Source organism: Suncus etruscus, chromosome 9, assembly GCF_024139225.1.
Source record: "Suncus etruscus isolate mSunEtr1 chromosome 9, mSunEtr1.pri.cur, whole genome shotgun sequence".
NCBI classification, from domain to species: Eukaryota; Metazoa; Chordata; class Mammalia; order Eulipotyphla; family Soricidae; genus Suncus; species Suncus etruscus.
The window spans coordinates 16,349,319-16,367,032 of NC_064856.1; the positions used below are offsets into that span (position 1 = coordinate 16,349,319).

The following is a 17,714-nucleotide window of genomic DNA, read 5'->3' on the forward strand; positions in this document are numbered from 1 at the left end:
AGTAAACATTGAGCAACACTAGGTGAGTTAAAAAAAAATAGGAGGAAGATAGAAAGAAAACTCTTCAAGTTCTTTTCTTTTTCTTTTTTTGTTTTGTTTTTGGGCCACACCTGGAGGTGCTCAGGGGTTACTCCTGGCTGTCTGCTCAGAAATAGCTCCTGGCAGGCACAGGGGACCATATGGGACACCAACCCGGGATTCGAACCAACCACCTTTGGTCCTGGATCGGCTGCTTGCAAGGCAAACGCCACTGTGCTATCTCTCCGGGTCAAGTTCTTTTCTGAGAAGAAAAAATTCTCTGTGCAGCCCTGAATCTGGGGCCACTCTGGACTGTTTTGTCCCCACCTTACTCCTGCCTCCTGCAGCAACCCAATCCCCTCTCCCCACAGCAGACAGCTCTTCCTCTAAGATGTTCTCTATTTGGTCACTGCCTATAAGCTCTTCCACATCAAATTTCCTTAAAAAAAAAATCACTGAGGGGCTGAAGCTGTGAGGCATCAGCCTTGTGTGTTCCAGCCTAGGACGGACAGTGATTCGATCCCCTGGCATCCCACATGGTCCCCCCAAGCCAGAACTATTTGAGTGAATAGCCAGCATCACCGGGTGTGGCCCCCCCCCAAAAAAAAATCACTAAATTTCCCATCAGCGAGACCTTCCACGTCACCTTCTGTGGGAATGGATAAGTCCTCCCCACCCCAGCACTTGCAGGCTTTTTCCTCAGGAAAAAACCATCATACACACAAACCATCACAGCATACACCTGCTTGTCTTGGTTATTTCATTTCCATGAGGGTAGGGACTTGGCTCATGGCTACATCTCTAAAAACTAGAATAGTTCCTGGCTATGGTAGGTGGTCATCGAGTCAGCGACTGAGAGTGAAGGCCAAATGCCTTTCATCCAACTCTCCTGCCCTGAGCTGGTTCATGTCAAAATATGCAAGAGACATAGTCAAGTTCGAGAGACAGAACTGCCACTACAGCAAACAGTGTTAGAACTGATGATAAAAATCCAAGAGAAAGGGGAGTTAGGGGCCGGAGAGATAGCATGGAGGTAAGGCGTTTGCCTTTCATGCAGAAGGTCATAGGTTCGAATCCCGGCATCCCATATGGTTCCCAAGCCTGCCAGGAGCAATTTTTGAGCATAGAGCCAGGAGTAACCCCTGAGCAATGCCAGATGTGACCCAAAAAACAAAACAAAAAAAAAAAAGAGAGAGAGAAAGGGGAGTTATATATTTTGGCTACAAGATTAGCACATAAGGTTCCAAGAAAAGACATTTGAATTTAACAATACCTACTACCAGCAACAGTAAATTCGAATATACAAATATAAAAATCATTAATTTTATATAAGAACTAGAAAATATCAGAAGTAAACCCAATAAAAGTATTAAGAACTTAAAATACAATACAATAGGGCTAGAGATATAGAACAGCGGTAGGGCATTTGCGTTGCCCACTGCCGACTCAGGACGGGCAGTGGTCTAAATCCCAGCATCCTATAAAGGTCCCCTGAGGCTGCCAGGAGTGATTTCTGAGCACAGAGCCAGAGTAACCCCTGAGTGCTGCTGGGTATGACCCAAAAACAAACCAAGAAATAGAATACATTACAAACATAGGTAGTCATTTTTTTTTTTTCTTCTTGGTTTTTGGGTCACACCCGGCAGCGCTCAGGGGTTCTTCCTGGCTCTACGCTCAGAAATTGCTCCTGGCAGGCTTGGGGGACCATATGGGATGCCGGGATTTGAACCACCATCCTTCTGCATGCAAGGCAAATGCCTTTACCTCCATGCTATCTCTCTGGCCCCAAACTTAGGTAGTCTTAAGGAATTTGTTTTTCTTTATTTTTCGGGGGTGGGTGGGGTTTAGGCCATACCTGGCAGCACTCAGGTTATTCCTGGCTCTGGGCTCAGAATTCACTCCTGGAAGGCTTGGCGGACCATATGGGATGCTGGGGATCGAACCTGGGTCTGTGTCGGGTCAGCAGGAGCGTGCAAGGCAAACACCCTATCACTGTACTATTGTTCTGGCCCCGAAATTGTTTCTCTTAACTATCTTTTGAACTATAGTCATATTTGTTTTCAAGATACTTGAAGTTATATTTTTTCTCTGTCAGAACTACTTTTGGGGAGGCTACATTTTTTTTTTTAAATTGTGGTGTAATTATAAGTGGCTACATATTTTTTGTTTTGTGTGTTTTTTTTTTTTTTTTTTTTTTTTTTTTTTTGGTTTTTGGGTCATACCCGGCAGCACTCAAGTTACTCCTGGTTCTATGCTCAGAAATCACTCCTGGCAGGATCAGGGATATGCGATGCCAGGATTCGAACCACCATCCTTCTGCATGCAAGGCAAATGCCCTACCTCCATGCTATCTCTCCGGCCCCAATATTTTTGATAAGCTTCTTTATAACTTCCTGAATGTTTTGATGTAGTCTTCCAAGAAAGGACTTTTTTTAGGTTTTTTTTTTTTGGGGGGGCCCCACACCCAGCAGCACTTACTCCTGGCTCTGCACTCAGAAATCGCCCCTGGCATGCTAGGGGACCATATGAGATGCCAGGAATTGAACAGGTCCCTCCTGGATCTGCTGCATACAGCATGCAAGGCAAACACCCTATCTCTCCGGCCCGAGTTTTTACAATTCTTTTTTTTTTTTTTTTTTTTTTGGTGTTTAGGTTGTACCCGGCGGTGCTCAGGGGTTACTCCTTGCACTGCGCTCAGATAATACTCTTGGCAGGCATGGGGGACCATTTAGGATACTAGGGTTCGAACCACCATCTGTCCTGAATCAGCTGTGTGCAATGCAAATGCTCTACTGCTGTGCTATCTCTCCTGTCCCAGTTTTTACAATTCTCAAAGTCATATGATCTTTACCTTTGGGCACTACTTTGTCTATGCATGCTAATACAAATATAAACCCAAGCAGACCTCATCACATGCCACCCCATGAATGCTGACAATGAAGGACTTGGCCTGTAGTATATCAGTTCTAGGCTGAAAAGTTGGGGAAGAAAAATTTATTTGTGTAAATGAGAAAAACTCAAGTTCCCCTATTGGCCTCAGCAAATGAACTGAGCTGATAGTAGAATTCAGATGATGATGATAATGATAATAATAATAATAATTCAGATAATAATTCAAGGAATTATCTTAATCTTGGTTTGTGTACTTATGATCTACATGCATTATTAACTGATGTGAGCTTTTACAGTTTCATAAGTGTACACAGGCTCTCCCCACCCTTTCAACATCCATTAGCTAATAAACTTTGTAAACTGGCATTGAAACATTACAGCAATGTTTCATTGCACCATTTTTTTTTTTTTTTACTTTGTTTTTTTTTTGGGTTACACACGGCAGTGCTCAGGGTTTACTCCTGGCTCTATGCTCAGAAATTGCTCCTGGCAGGCTCGGGAACCATATGGGATGCCGGGATTTGAACCACTGTCCTGTATGCAAGACAAATGCCTTACCTCCATGCTATCTCTCTGGCCCCCAAAATCATTAATCATAAGTGTATATATAAAAAAATCAACTTTTTTTTTTTTACTGTTGAGCCAGCCTACAGACACCAAGGACCATAATCTCTCCAGGACCCATGCCCGAAAAGCGCGGCCACGGAGCGAAGCGCTTTCAACCCCTGAATTCCATTTCTCCACATTGTAAGAAGCAATCTACAGCCCTACCAACAGAGAAATTTTGCAGTACACCCCCATGTTTAAAGAAATCAAGATGGCTGCTCTGATAATCTAAAAAGTAGGAAACAGCTAGGTATCCTCTCAAATAATAGGCTTAGAGTAGAATTATGGAAGATGTTCAGGGAGCTGAAAAAAAGCATTGATAGGGGGGCCCAGAGAGATAGCACAGCGGCATTTGCCTTGCAAGCAGCCAATCCAGGACCTAAGGTGGTTGGTTCGAATCCCGGTGTCCCATATGGTCCCCCGTGCCTGCCAAGAGCTATTTCTGAGCAGACAGCCAAGAGTAACCCCTGAGCACTGCCGGGTGTGGCCCAAAAACCAAAAACCAAAAAAAAAAAAGCATTGATAGGGGCCGGAGAGATAGCATGGTGGGTCATAGGTTCGAATCCCGGCATCCCATATGGTCCCCCGAGCCTGCCAGGAGCAATTTCTGAGTCTGGAGCCAGGAATAACCCCTGAGCACTGCCAGGTGTGACCCAAAAACCACACACACAAAAAAAAGCATCGATAGACTTGACTGGAGCACAATTAAGCATCAAGAGGATTTGATAACTGAAATTAGAAATTTGACGACTGAAATTAGAAATTTTCACACTGAAATTAACAGTTCTGAAAAACTGAGCTTATGCAACTCTTGCCAGGCATGGGGTTTGGGGAGACCCCATGCCGGAGGCTTTCTCCCTAGTCTGGGGAGTGCTGGGAGGCTTGGCAGGCCCCCAGCCATCCCCATCTTTCTCACCTGACTCCAGGCCTTCCTTGGGGGCCAGCTCAGATGGCCAGAAGTGGGTTCAGGTGGACTCTTAGGGGTCCTCAGGCTTCCCCACTCTCTCCGTACTCCGGGGGGGAGGTGCATGGGGAGGAGGTTGGGCAGATATCTGGCTTCCGGTTTCCCCTTTGATTCTGGAGGTCTGCTCTTGCCAGGTATGGGGTTTGGGGAGTCTCCATGCCGGAGGTCTTCTCCCTAGCCTGGGGAGTGCTGGGAGGCTTGGCAGGCCCCCAGCCGTCCCCCTCTTTCTCCCCTGGACTCCAGGCCTTCCCTGGGCGCCGGTCCAGGTGGACTCTATAAGGGTCATCAGGCTTTCCCCCTACCTCTCCCTACACTAATGGGAATGTGCTTTGGGAGGAGGGTGGGCCGTTCTAGCACTGGTTTATGCTGGGACAGTCACTGGAAATTTTTCTCCTGGTCTCCTATTGATAGTATTGTATGCATATAGTTTATATATGCATAATATCCATCTTGTATTGTGACCTTGATACTACCCTACAAAGCTCATTTCTAATCTTTTACTGCCTCAGTCCCAACCCTTATTTCCCCCATCTACCCATGTAGGTGCAGCTCATGACATGAAGCTCACCACATAGAGTGATGAATGCAGTTGGAGAAATAACTACACTGAAAACTATCATAACAATGTGAATGAATGAGGGAAATAGAAAGCCTGTCTTGAGAACAGGTGTGGGTGGGGTGGGGAGGAGGGAGATCTGGGAAATTGGTGGTGGGAATCTTGCACTGGTGAAGGGGGGTGTTCTTTACATGACTGTAACCATACAACTACAATCATATTTGTAATCACAGTGTTTAAATAAAGATAATTTAAAAAAATCATGAGAAAAAATTAAAAATAAATATAAATTATAAGTGTGTGACAACTGGCTTTCTAATGAAAATAAGCAAGATCTTAAAATGCACAAAAATTACAAATAAAAGAAACACCTAAACTCTAAAAAGCCTAAACAAAATAAACCCTTCTGAAACCACGAGAAAAAAAAATCTCTATGCCGCTGGAACAAAGTAATTTCTTTGCGTATTGGAGATACATTCAGTTCACCCACTGTAGACCATCAGAAGATAAGAAAAAATCTGGCAGAACTGAAAAAGGAAAGTCAGTTTTACAATCTAGTTGGAGAGCTCAATATCCCACTTACAATAAAAAAAAGAAGAGGAGTAAGGTTGTTTTTTTTTTTTTTTTGTTTGTTTGTTTGGGCTATATCCTCCTGTGCTCAGAGACAGCTCTGTGCTTTTCTCTCCTGGCAGAAACCATATGGGATACAAGAATCAAACCCTGGTCAATCATGTGCAAGGCAAGTACCCTACCCACTGTGTTATATCCCCTCCTTCCTCTCAATAAATTTTGTTGGATTTCTTTGGTCTTTTTTTTGACACACCCAGTAGTGCTCAAGGCTTTGCTAAATAATCACTTCTGTTTTTTTGCTCCTGGTTCCTCGTTAAGAAATCACTGCTAGCAGGGTTGGGGAGACCATATGGGATGCTGGGGGTTGAACCTAGCTTGGCTGTATGTAAGGTGAACTCCGTCTGCTGTACAATCCCTCTGTTTGTTACGTATGACCAGGGTACCATAGAAAGGACAGTGTCTGAACAAACGATACCAGACATTCTGGAGTCAGTGTTTATCGTGAACCCATGGGACTGTATCTAGGGCTATTGAAAGGGCTCCCTTTAGCGGTCAAGTATAACAGCAGGTTTGACAGATTGGTGATTAGAACAATCTAGTTTAAAGGGATTCTGTAATAACATGGGAGGGAACACAATTTCCTTAGCAAGTAAGCATTTCTAGAAATAACTGAAATGAAGCACAATTTAGGAAAGTTTAAATGAATCAAACTCATTCTATTACTACTTGGCTTAATTTTTTCACCTACAATGTCCTCCTCTGCAACCAGGAGCCATGTGTGGACTGTCTGAACAGAGATATACTAGAAAGGTCAGATTTAAAAGACTGAGTATGAAGAATATAACTTTTCAAGGTTTTTACATGGAATAAATTTTGAAATGGAAGCATTAGGGACATTTTGTCATACATAACTTTTTTTTTGTTTGTTTGTCACATCCTTCTTGCTCTGCGTTTACTCTAGCCTCTGCATTTAGGGAACACTCCTGGCAGTACTCAGGGGACCATATGTGGAGGTGGGATTGAACTTGGGCAGGCTAGTCGTGGGCAAGGCCAAGTGCCCTCCCTACTGTACTACTGCTCCAGCTCCCAGATGAACAACTTTTCAAAGATTAATATTGGGGTTGATGATATACCTCAAGTAATGAACTCTTGCATTGTACATGTGCGGCCCAGGGTTATCACTAGTATTCCCTGTATGCACTCTCCAAAGTAAATGAATTAGTTTTGGTGATTTTGGTTGTTGTTTTTTTTTTTTTTTTGGTTTTTGGGCCACATCCAGTGATTCTAAGGGTTAGAGTGCATGTTTGCATTCAGAAATCTTGGGTTTGGGGCTGGAGAGATAGCATGGAGGTAAAGCGTTTGCCTTTCATGCAAGAGGTCATCGGTTCGAATCCCAGCGTCCCATATGGTCCCCCATGCCTGCCAGGAGCAATTTCTGAGCATGGAGCCAGGAGTAACCCCTGAGCACTGCCGGGTGTGACCCAAAAACCACAAAAAAAAATTAATTCTCACTACTACATGGTCCTAAGAGCACTGTAGGGAGTGATCCTTAAGCATAAAGCCAGGTGGTCCAAAAATAAAAATTGAATTTTCCCCATTCTTTTTTTTTATCTCATGCGGATTCTAGAATAGTTAAACCACCTATAGGTTACAGTACACCTATATCTCATATATATACACACAAACAGAAATACACACTTTTTTTGTTTTGTTGCTGGGATGGGGACGGATTCCTATACACGTAAAACAAGTTCCTGACCGTGGAGCTCCTCACATTATATTTCTTTTTTCTTTTTTTTTTTTTTTTTTGAGTTTTGGGCCACACCTGTTGATGGCTCAGGGGTTACTCCTGGCTCTGCACTCAGAAATCCCTTCTGGCTTGGGGGTCTATATGGGATTCTGGGGATCGAATCTGGGTCCATCCTGGGTTCATTGTGTGTAAGGCAAACACCCTACTGCTGTGCTATTGCTCCGGCCCCCTCACATTACATTTCTATTAGACATTACAACTAGCTACTCTGAACCTCCTGGCAGGCTCAGAGGTACACAGTGTGTGATGGGGATCAAACTCAGGTTGGTTGCATTGCAACTCAGGTCAGCTTTTGTGCCTTAAAGAGTCTAACTTATGCTTAGGGGGAGGAGCTGTGGATCCTGTCAGACTCTCCTATGAGAGAGGCAGCAGGGAAAGTCAGGGCAGGATCCTCGACTGCTAATTTTTCACAACCACAGAAAATCTCAGATCACATTAAGAACTGTCATGAGTTTCCTTTAAAATAATATTACTGGCACACACAAAAAAATAGTATTACTGTTGGGGCCAGAGAGATAATAAGTGAATAGGGTGTTTGTCTTGCACGCATCAGACCTCAGTTCGTTCCCTAGCATCCCTGAGCACCACCAGGAGTGACTCCTAAGTGCAGAGCCAGGAGTAAACCCTGATCACTGCTGGGTATGACCCCAAAACAAAATAAAGAAGGGTCAAAAGCACAAAACTGAGCAATAGCGCACAGTGGGAAGGGCATTTGCCTTGCATGTAGCTGACCTGGATTCAATCCCTGGCATCCCATATGGTCCCCTGAGCCAGCCAGGAGTTTTTCTTTTTTTATTTTATTTTGGGGTCACACCCGTTTGGTGCTCAGGGGTTATTTCTGGCTAAGTGCTCAGAAATTGCCCCTGGCTTGGGGGGACCATATGGGACACCGGGGGATCGAACCGTGGTCCTGATCCTTGGCTAGCGCTTGCAAGGCAGACACCTTACCTCTAGCACCACCTCGCCGGCCCCCAGGAGTAATTTCTAAGCACAGAGCCAAGAGTACCCCCTGAGCACAGCCAGATACGGCCCCCAAACCAAAAACAACAACAACAACAACAACAACAACAACAAATAAACCACACAGGTGGTACTCAGGAATGGAACCTCAGGGTTCCATTTAGCTCTGCACCAGCCCAGACCCTGCCCTAATTTTCTAGATACTGTTGGTTTAAAGAGTTCCCTGAGTGGCAGGTTGTGTATGTGTGTGTGTATGACATCAAAGCTGGGAAAGCCTAGAGGACAGAGGGAAGCTACCTGATGGGTTCTCAAAACCATCAAAGGCGCCTGCCTTTGGCTGCACCCATCAGAGTCAGGCGATGCTGCTGACTCTGTCCTCTAGGGCCCCTCTGGAGCTTCATCCTTCTATCAGTGGGTACAACCTGGGAACTGGAACTTTGAACCCAGTTGATGCAAGGTGTGGCTCAGGGAGCATGGCCTCAGCTTCCAACCTGTCACCAAGCAACCCTTCCCCTTTGATCATTTTTCGGGGAGGGTTTTGGGCCACACCCAGCCATGCTCAAGGTCCTCTTAGCAAGGTGCAGGGGATCATATGTGGTGCCCAGCCTCTTCCCTTTATCTATACTATACACCTCTGAGTCCAGGTAATTCATAATTTTTTCCTAGTTCTTTTCTGTCTTTTTTTTACAAACCCCCAGGATTCGCTAAGGAGCCCATGAAGATGTCAGTAAGGCACCAACTCTGTGCCTGGCTCAGGCTTCACTAGAGCCGCTTAGTTAAGAGGTGGGATCCTCGCCCACTCCAGGCCAGGAAACTGATGCCAGGAGGGCAGAGCAAGGACTCAGCCCAGTGGTAGCTGCACCCTTCCCACTCTGTGCAACTGGTGGCCTCTGACAGACATCCTTTCTGGAGAAAAGATTCCACTTGGAAAACAGGGAGGAGACTAGAGTGCGGTCTAGTCTGGGGCCTCACCTTCTTCCGAGAGGTTGTTCTCTTTGGTCTCCTTGTCCATCTGGCAGCACCAGCCTTCCAGTCGCTCCGTTTCCGCCTGCAGCAGCTTCAGGAACCAGTAGCCATCACGGCGGCAGGTCCCGGGCTGCGTGGGCTCTGCCGGGGAGCTAGAGGAGGACTCGAGCCAGGGGTCGGGTGGGGGCAGCGAGGATGCCTCCAGGGCAGGGTCACTGTTGTCTCCATAGGAGAGGTTGCGCTTGATCTGGGCAATCTTGGGGGCCTGCCGTGGGCCGGCATCGATGCTGATAGAGTTGGGGTGTGGCGTGCAGTCGGGGAGGCTTCTCTCGGAAGACTTGCAGCTCGAGTCATTGGCATCTTGGGTGTCCGAGTCGGTGTCCCGGCGGGAGGACATGCTGTGCGAGGGGACAGTGCTTCTGTGGGGGCCGGGGTTGGGGGAGAGGGCCAAGTGGGCAAGGACAGAAAGGAGAGAGAGTCACCACGATGGGCCGGAGACCAGAGGCCACCCGACCTGGACACACAGCAGACAGATACACAGATGCACCACCTGCTCACCATGCGCCTGAAGCGGAACCCACAGCGCCCGTCTCATTCTCTGCTCAGCCCTCACCCCTTCCCGCCCGCACCCCCATACACACGCGCGCGCACACACACAACACAGACGAAATCATAAGGTTGCCTGTTTACTGCAGTGGGGCCAGAAGACCACCAACACAGGTCGCGGGAGCCCAGCCTGGGGCCCCCGCCCTCTACGGGCCGATTAATCTCACAGAGCGCGGGGGTCATTTGCCCACCGGCCTGCTGGCCCAGCCTCCCGTGCACAGGGCACCCCTCCACCCCTCCAGCCCCGCAGCCCAGCTTGGCCGTTAGAAATCCAGCAGGGAGAAGTGGGTGAGGGAGAGCAGGAGGAGGAGGAGGCGGCGGGAGAGGTGAGAGCGCAGGGAGGGAGAGGAGGGTGAAGCACTGCCACCTCGTGCCACTTACCGCCAGTCGTCCTCTACCTGAACCCCGATGGACTGGAATTTGGTAGCGGGACTGGGCTCCTCTCTGGGCACTGGCTGAATGCAGTCAACCTTATTGAAGGACAACGACAGCGACGGAGACGGAGACGAGACGAAAAGAAAAACAGAAACAAACACCACAACTTGCTGCTGGAACCCACGAGTGGGACAATGCCAAGAACGGACGCGTGGACGCACAGACACGAGGCATGCGGACACGGCACGTGGCCCGAGGCTGGGCCGGGCCAAGCCGGGCACTGCTCATTCGCGCGGAGGCGGGCGGGCATGGGCGGCGGGGTGGGGGAAGGTGAGTGGCTTTCCCTACTCTGCGGAGGGGGCCATCACATCGAGCGCTTTGGGTCCGTTGTCCTCCGAGAGGTGGGAACCGTTCCTCCTAGTCCTCTCCTTCACACGCATCCGAGAGAAGAAGGAAAAAAAGAGGACGACGAAAGAGAAAGAACACACACACACACACACAAAGCCACAGCCGTTATCGGGGGCAGTCGAAGCCGGGGGTGCACTGTTGCGAGGCAAAGGTGACACCCTCAAAGCCCGGAAGTCCCCAGACACTCGGGGACAGGTCACCCGGGTCCCCGGTCTGAGGTCACCGTTGGCACTGGATGGGCCAGGGCAGGGGAGGGCCTACTGTGGCCTACACGGAGCATGAGGGACAAGGCGGTAAAGCCAGATGGTCCAAGGGAACAAATCCACTTCGTCTCAGGTCTGTGACACCAGGGGTGATGTGAGGGCTGACTGAGGAGTGTCCCCAGAAACTTGGGAATGTTCTTGACACTGCTGCCTGCGGGACAAAGTTGCTTTCCTCTACTGGGGGAGTCAGCTCAGGGTTGCCCCCCCCCCCCCCCCGACACCTGAACTGGACATGGTAACAACAGCGCTTATCCCAGTATGACCTTTCGGGTGAAAGGAACCAAGGGTGGGCCTAATTCAGTCAGACCATCCGGCAAGGTAAGAGCAGGGTTGCCAGTCCCAGACCCTGGAAGGCTGGGAGCAAGAGCCAAGACTGGGCTAAGAATCCCTCCTGGAGCAGCTGGGACAGAGCCCAGAGAGTCCCAGAGAGAAACAGCAATGTTTCAGCAGCTTTCTCTCTGGGAGAAAGGAAGCTTGGGCAGTGTGTGGGACTGGCAGGGAGGGAGGAAATCCGGCAAAGTGCAAGCAAGGCTATTTCTTCCACCCAGTCCTCCTTGCCACTTGTGCCCAATGTGCCCCTTGTGAATGCAAGTACTTTGTCCACCTCCTGGGGGTTGGCTTCAGGAATGGAGCTCCCTGGTACTCCCACCCACAATCTGGCATTCCTTGCTCTCCCCTGGTTTTGAGTTTGGGTTGGGGAGCACACCACCTCCCCCATGTTCCTCCCTCCCTGCTCCAGGTATGTTCCACCTAGGCAGGGGAGTCCTGTTGTCTGGTCAGGTGGGCAGAGAGCAAGTCCTGCCAGCTCAGATAAGGGAATTCAGGCAATGGTGCTCGGTGCATGCAGAACACAATGCAGTGGGGAAGGCGGGTGCACCCTGAAACAGGGGTGGGCACAGTGTGTGGTGTGGCTTCTGGGAGCCGGTGCTGGCATGGGCCACATGGTCCTGGGGAACCCTCAGTCCGGATCCTTCCTCATGCTGGCAGCCCAAGGATCAGCCTCGCTTCTCTGACAGGGCCTGGCACCTCCAGCCACCTACCTGTCCCCAAGGCCCGAGAGGGCTTTGGGCAAAGTTCCCCTTGAGCCACCCACAAGGCTCAGGGGCCCCGAGTCCTGGGTCCCAGGCCCAGCAGCGTCTACGCTCCACATGGCCGCCGCCACAGCGGGGCTGTCGTCTCCACGCCCGAGCTGACCTTGGATTAGAGAACTGTTAGGCCAGTCCCACCTCCCACATGTCATTGGCTGGTGGGGCGAAGAGTGGAGTGGACAGACAGACACCACACAGGCAAACACAAACAGGAGATGGCTGGCTGAGTGTAACCACATTCACCGGGATCGCCCATTGGGGGTGGGTGGGGTGGGGGTTGCGCACACATGGCCGTCGACCCTCATGGTGTGGAAGGCATACTGAGGGCTAGAAATGGGTTGGCCACTTGGGGCCGAGCCCACAACACCAGACAGCCCCACGGTTACTCAGGGAACCTAGAGTGAGGACAAGGGCAGAGTGTAAAAAAGAGCCCCTACTTGTATTCCTATAGACGACAGTTTCCTTTTGGGGATGGCCTCAGGATGGGCCTCAGAGCTGCTCAGTGTCCCCTGTTCACTCTTCAGAGCTGCATGTTTTGGGGGTGGCTCGGGGACCTCAGGGGCTGGGGTGATGCTGCCCCGGGTCACGCTAGGTGGCCGGGTACTGCTGTCCAGGCTGTCTGACGAGTTGCTCAGTCCCGACTGGCTTGTCACTTCGCTCTTGTGGTCTTGGCTGTCCAGGTAGGTGTCCTGGGCAGACTCGGTACTGCTCTGCACGGTGACGGAGATGAACGGCTTGGATGTGGTACGTGGCGGGACCGGTGGCGGGGTCTTCTTATATGCCACTAGGCATGATGAACCTGCAGGGGGGGAGAGGAGGGGGGGAGGTGTGAGACCCCCTCAACCCTTGAGTCCCTCCCAGGCTTGAGGCCCTACCTAACTTGGCCTCCCCACCCCCATCCCTCAGTGAGGATTTCTAGAGCAGAAGTTGAGGTCAGACACAGTGATGACCAAGACAGACAGAGGCCCTGCCTGCAGGTGAGGTCAAGATTGAGGGCACAGTGGGGAACCAACACAGACTTCATTCGCCTCCTTTCACCCGTGCCACGATGGTAGGCACCAAGGGGGCAGATGCTGGGACAATAAAGGAGCAACTTTCTTCAAGAGAGACCTCGGCAAGAGACCTATAGCTCCTCCTCATCTTTCTCCGCAAGACCAACTTCCCTCTTAGCTGCTCTGTCTCCTACACCCCACCCACCTCCTCCTGTCGACCTTGCCATGCCTCTGTCACATCTGCTTGAATAAGACTTGTGGATGGAAGTCCACCTCGGGGTCCCCTTCCCAGCCTGGCTGTGGGGAGGCAGGCCCACAGAATACCAAAGAGACATACAGCTTATTGGGTAAACAACAGATCTCAGACCTCAAACGCCAAGCCCAGTAGAATCTTCCTAGCAGTTTCTAAGGTCTCTCTAGGTCATCAGTCTAGAAAGCTTCACACCAGAAAGAGAAGAAAAAACTGAGAAATGTTGTCAAGGATAGGGAAACTAAATCAGGTTCATTACTGGTGGGAATACATAATGATACCCTAAAATAATAGCTTGGCAGTTTCTTTAAAAATCAAGCATGTAATTATCATATAAACCAGCCAATTGCTCTCCTGGGCATTTAGCCTTTAAAAAATAGTAACTAGCACATTAAAAAACAAACAAACAAACAAAAACCAACCTTCAGTAACAAGAAACAACTTATGTCCTCTAATTAGTTAAACAAACTCTGAAATATTACTTGGCAACAATAAATGGACCACTGACTCATACAACCTGGACAACCTCAAGTGAATCAAGGAGTGAAAAAAAAGACAACTTAGAGAAGCCACATTTTTTGTTTTGTTTTTGGGCCATGTTGGCACTGCTCAGAGGTTACTCCTGGCTCTGTGCTCAGGTATTATTCCTGGCTGGCTTAGAGAACCATATAGAATGCCAGGAATTGAACCTGGGTTGGCTGTGTGGTGCAAGGAAAATGCTCTACCTACTGTGCTATTGATCTGGTCTCTATAGAACATTTTTGTTTTGTTTTGGGGCCACAATCTGGCCATGCTCAGGGGTCTCTTCAGGGAACAATATGGAGTTCTGGGGATCGTACTGGGGTTATGTGGGTGCATCCCTTGAAGAGGCCAAGTTAAAACAACACAGGGAGAGGGGCCGGGTAGGTGGCGCTGGAGGTAAGGTGTCTGCCTTGCAAGCGCTAGCCAAGGAAGGACCGAGGTTCAATCCCCCGGCGTCCCATATGGTCCCCCCAAGCCAGGGGCGATTTCTGAGCACATAGCCAGGAGTAACCCCTGAGCGTCAAACGGGTGTGGCCCAAAAACCAAAAAAAAAACAAAAAACAAAAAACAAAAAACAACACAGGGAGTATACAGAGCAATAGTACAGTGGGTAGGCTGCCTTGCACCCAGCCAACTCAGGTTTGATTCCTGAGCACTATCTGGTGTGGCCCCCAAACAAAAAACAATAAAACACAGGGAGGTGTAATGCTGGCCTTGAATGGGGTTGATGCAGCTTCTTACTGGCAGCCATCGGAAATAAGAGTTCAGGGACACAGGCCGACCCGACCACTCCATCCTCCTGAGGGTGCAGACAATGGGTAACTGAGAAATTATTTCTGACATCTGGCTACTGAAAGTAACTTCTGATTTTCTAGTGACTGGAACTGCGGTAGTAAATTTCTGTGACCAGTAAAAAGCTCTGATGCCTGCACCCCAGCCTTGCAAGAGGCAAGACCAACAGGTAATGCCACCAGCCACTGCAAGTAACTGGATCAAGTTCTCACCTAGACTTTTTTTTTTTTTTAGGGCCACACCTGTTGATACTCAGGGGTTACTCCTGGCTAAGCGCTCAGAAATTACCCCTGGCTTGGGGGGACCATATGGGATGCCAGGGGATTGAACCGCGGTCCTTCCTTGGCTAGCGCTTGCAAGGCAGATATCTTACCTCTAGCCCCCCCCTTTTTTATGAGGGGGCAGAGGGGCACAGCCAGAGGTGCTCAAGGCTTACTCCTGGCTCTGTGCTCAAGGATCATTCCTGACAGAATATGGTGCTGGAGATCAAACTTGGGTTGGCTACATGCAAGGTAAATGCTCTACTTCTCTGTACCATCGCTTTCCACCTAGCCATTCTGTGCCCCTATGTAAGGGGTTAGAATCAGATAATGAAATTACAAGGCCAGAGCATGACAACTCAGAAACCACCAGAACCCCAGCATGCTCCTTCCCTGGGCAGGCTATGCCTGTGCCCACACCAGCCTCCAAGTCTTATTCCTGAGCATCTGCTCTATCTCCCCTGCTCTGTGTGCATTGCCCGTGCTGGGACTCTTCCTTTCTAGAGGTTTTTCTTTTTCTTTTTGGGTCACACCTGATGGCGCTCAGGGGTTACTCAAGGCTCTGCACTTAGAAATCGCTCCTGGCTGGCTCGGAGGACCATATAAGATGCTGGGATTCGAACCACTGCCCCCTGGGTCGGCTGTGTGCAAGGCAAACGCTGTACTGCTGTGCTATCTCTCCAGCCCTGGTTCTGTAGCTTTCTTTTTTTTTTTTCCTTTTGTTTTTTGGGTCATACCCAGCGATGCTCAGGGGTTGCTCCTGGCAGGCACGGGGGTCCATATGGGACACCGGGATTCGAACCAACCACCTTTGGTCCTGGATCGGCTGCTTGCAAGGCAAACGCCGCTGTGCTATCTCTCCGGGCCCAGGTTCTGTAGCTTTCTAAAGTCCTGAGTAAGACTGGGTCTTTAGGAATTGATCTGTTTGGCCTATGTAACTTTCAAGGAAAGAATAAAAAAAAAAAAAAAAAAAAAAAACTTCAGTAGTATTTTCTGCCCTAGATCAAAAGAACCAGTTCTAAATGGCTTAAAATGTGTAAAAGTGGGAAGAATGGGATAGATCCCATTTTGGAGGGAGGATGGGGCAGGGGGAGAAAAATGCATGTGAGGAGCTGAACCAGCCTGGCTGAGACCCTATGACCCTTGTTGGGTCCTGTCAACATCTAGAGGCATGGTTGACCCTGGCAAGAAGAGTCAGTGTGAACCAGGACCCTGTGGAGGAAGGTCCTACGAAGCCAAGAACTCAAAGGGACAGTGAGGGTCAGAGTCCAGACAGGCAGATGTAATAAAGAACACTGGACTAAGCTCCTTCCTGGGCACAGGTCCTAGCCAGAGAAGGGGAACAACATACAGGATTTTTGATCCTGGGGGAGGCCCCCTCCTGGCCAGCAGGTAGCCCTGAGCTCTGAACATGCCTTTCCCATCTCCTCAGCAGACAGATGGTACCTGAGTACAGGGCAGCTCTGTCTCAGTGTGTCATGTCAGGGAAGGGAGGCTAGTGCACATCTGCACAAAGCAAGCCCTCCGCCTGGAAAGTCGTGCTGGGCGCTCTGCCAGAGTGTGGCTCAGGGGCACTTCCTCAGCAGCCTCCCCTGCCTGCCCTCTGGCTCTCTCCAGCAGAGCCCGTCTCAGTCTGAGAAGGGATGACTCACTGATGCTAACACGGGCTGGGGCCAGTTGCAAGGGGCCTCTGTCTGTGTTGGCAGCACAGGCAACATTGTGGGCCTGAGTAACAGCACCTCAGGTTCTCAGTAAGCAGTGATGAGGGATAACATGAACCTCATCATCATTGCAGAAACTTCTCCACTGCTAAAAGTCTATTTAGATCTTGTGAAGGCTCCCAACGTGGACTCACTGTTCTTAGCCCCGCTTTTCCCCAATCTGGTCCCTTTGGTCCCTACCCTCCTGCCCCCCTCAGTTTTCAGAGAACCACTCATGGAGCCATGCACATGCCCCTCTTCATGCATCCAAGCCTTTGCACATGCACTTATTCTAGCCAGATGTACCCCCACCCCATTATTTGTCTTTTGAATCACAGCTGGCAGTGCTCAGGGCTTACTCCTGGTTGTCCTCTAGAGATCACTCCTGGAGAGATTTGGGGCCCCTATGGGGTCTTAGGAAGAGTCTTTGCCTGTCCTATCTTGGGCTCAGCTGGACCCCTCAGGGCTCCCTCCATATACCCTACAGTATGTTTGACCCATGCAGAGCAAATCAGCTGCCTCAGCTGTTCAGTCTTCAGGAGGAGAGACCAGAGAATGTTCCTGGTACCACTAGTGACTCCCTGAATGCAGCAAGCACTTGGCCTGCAGGCTCTGGCAAACTTTCAGATGTGCCCAAGGAAATTAGGGGGTGAGAATCCCTCCAGGATAGTCTCCTCCAGACAGACTCTGGGCATGTTCTCAGATTCCAAGTGCATCATTGACAGAGCCCATACGGAGCATGCACAGGCACCCCATGCCTGCTGCCCAACCTGGTCATGCTGCTGCCTCAGGCTGAGGCTCCTCCCCATGCAGCAGCTCCAAGCCCCCCTCCTCAGAACAGGACACAAGCACTTGCTACCTCTAAGCAAGAACCCTCACTGTCTTATTTTCCATTTCTGCCCCAGGACCATATCCAGAAAGGCTACTTATGTTCAAATGAGCTTATTTCTACACTTTAATGTCAAGGGTCTAACTCTAAGATGGTCTCGCAGAGCTCCAAAGATCCAGAAGTGGCTGTGATGTGGTCTCAGCATTTCAGGAAGATGCCCCTCCTTCTAGCAGCCCCCTCCAAGTGCCTGAGAGGTCATGCTGGATATGGTCTTGAGGCTCACTGAG

General features: G+C 49.7%; 1 protein-coding gene across 4 annotated transcripts in view; it reads right to left on the minus strand.

The window, feature by feature from the left end:
* The window catches only part of DLGAP4 (DLG associated protein 4), a 225,283-nt gene that overhangs the window by 17,442 nt on the left and 190,127 nt on the right, over positions 1 to 17,714 (minus strand). For all 4 annotated transcript variants that reach the window (XM_049779145.1, XM_049779146.1, XM_049779148.1 and 1 more), the window contains 3 exons: positions 12,520 to 12,881; positions 10,330 to 10,418; positions 9,349 to 9,761 (listed from right to left, as the gene is read on the minus strand). In XM_049779145.1, coding sequence (XP_049635102.1) covers positions 9,349 to 9,761; positions 10,330 to 10,418; positions 12,520 to 12,881 — 864 coding nt within the window. The remainder of the gene's footprint in view (positions 1 to 9,348; positions 9,762 to 10,329; positions 10,419 to 12,519; positions 12,882 to 17,714) is intronic.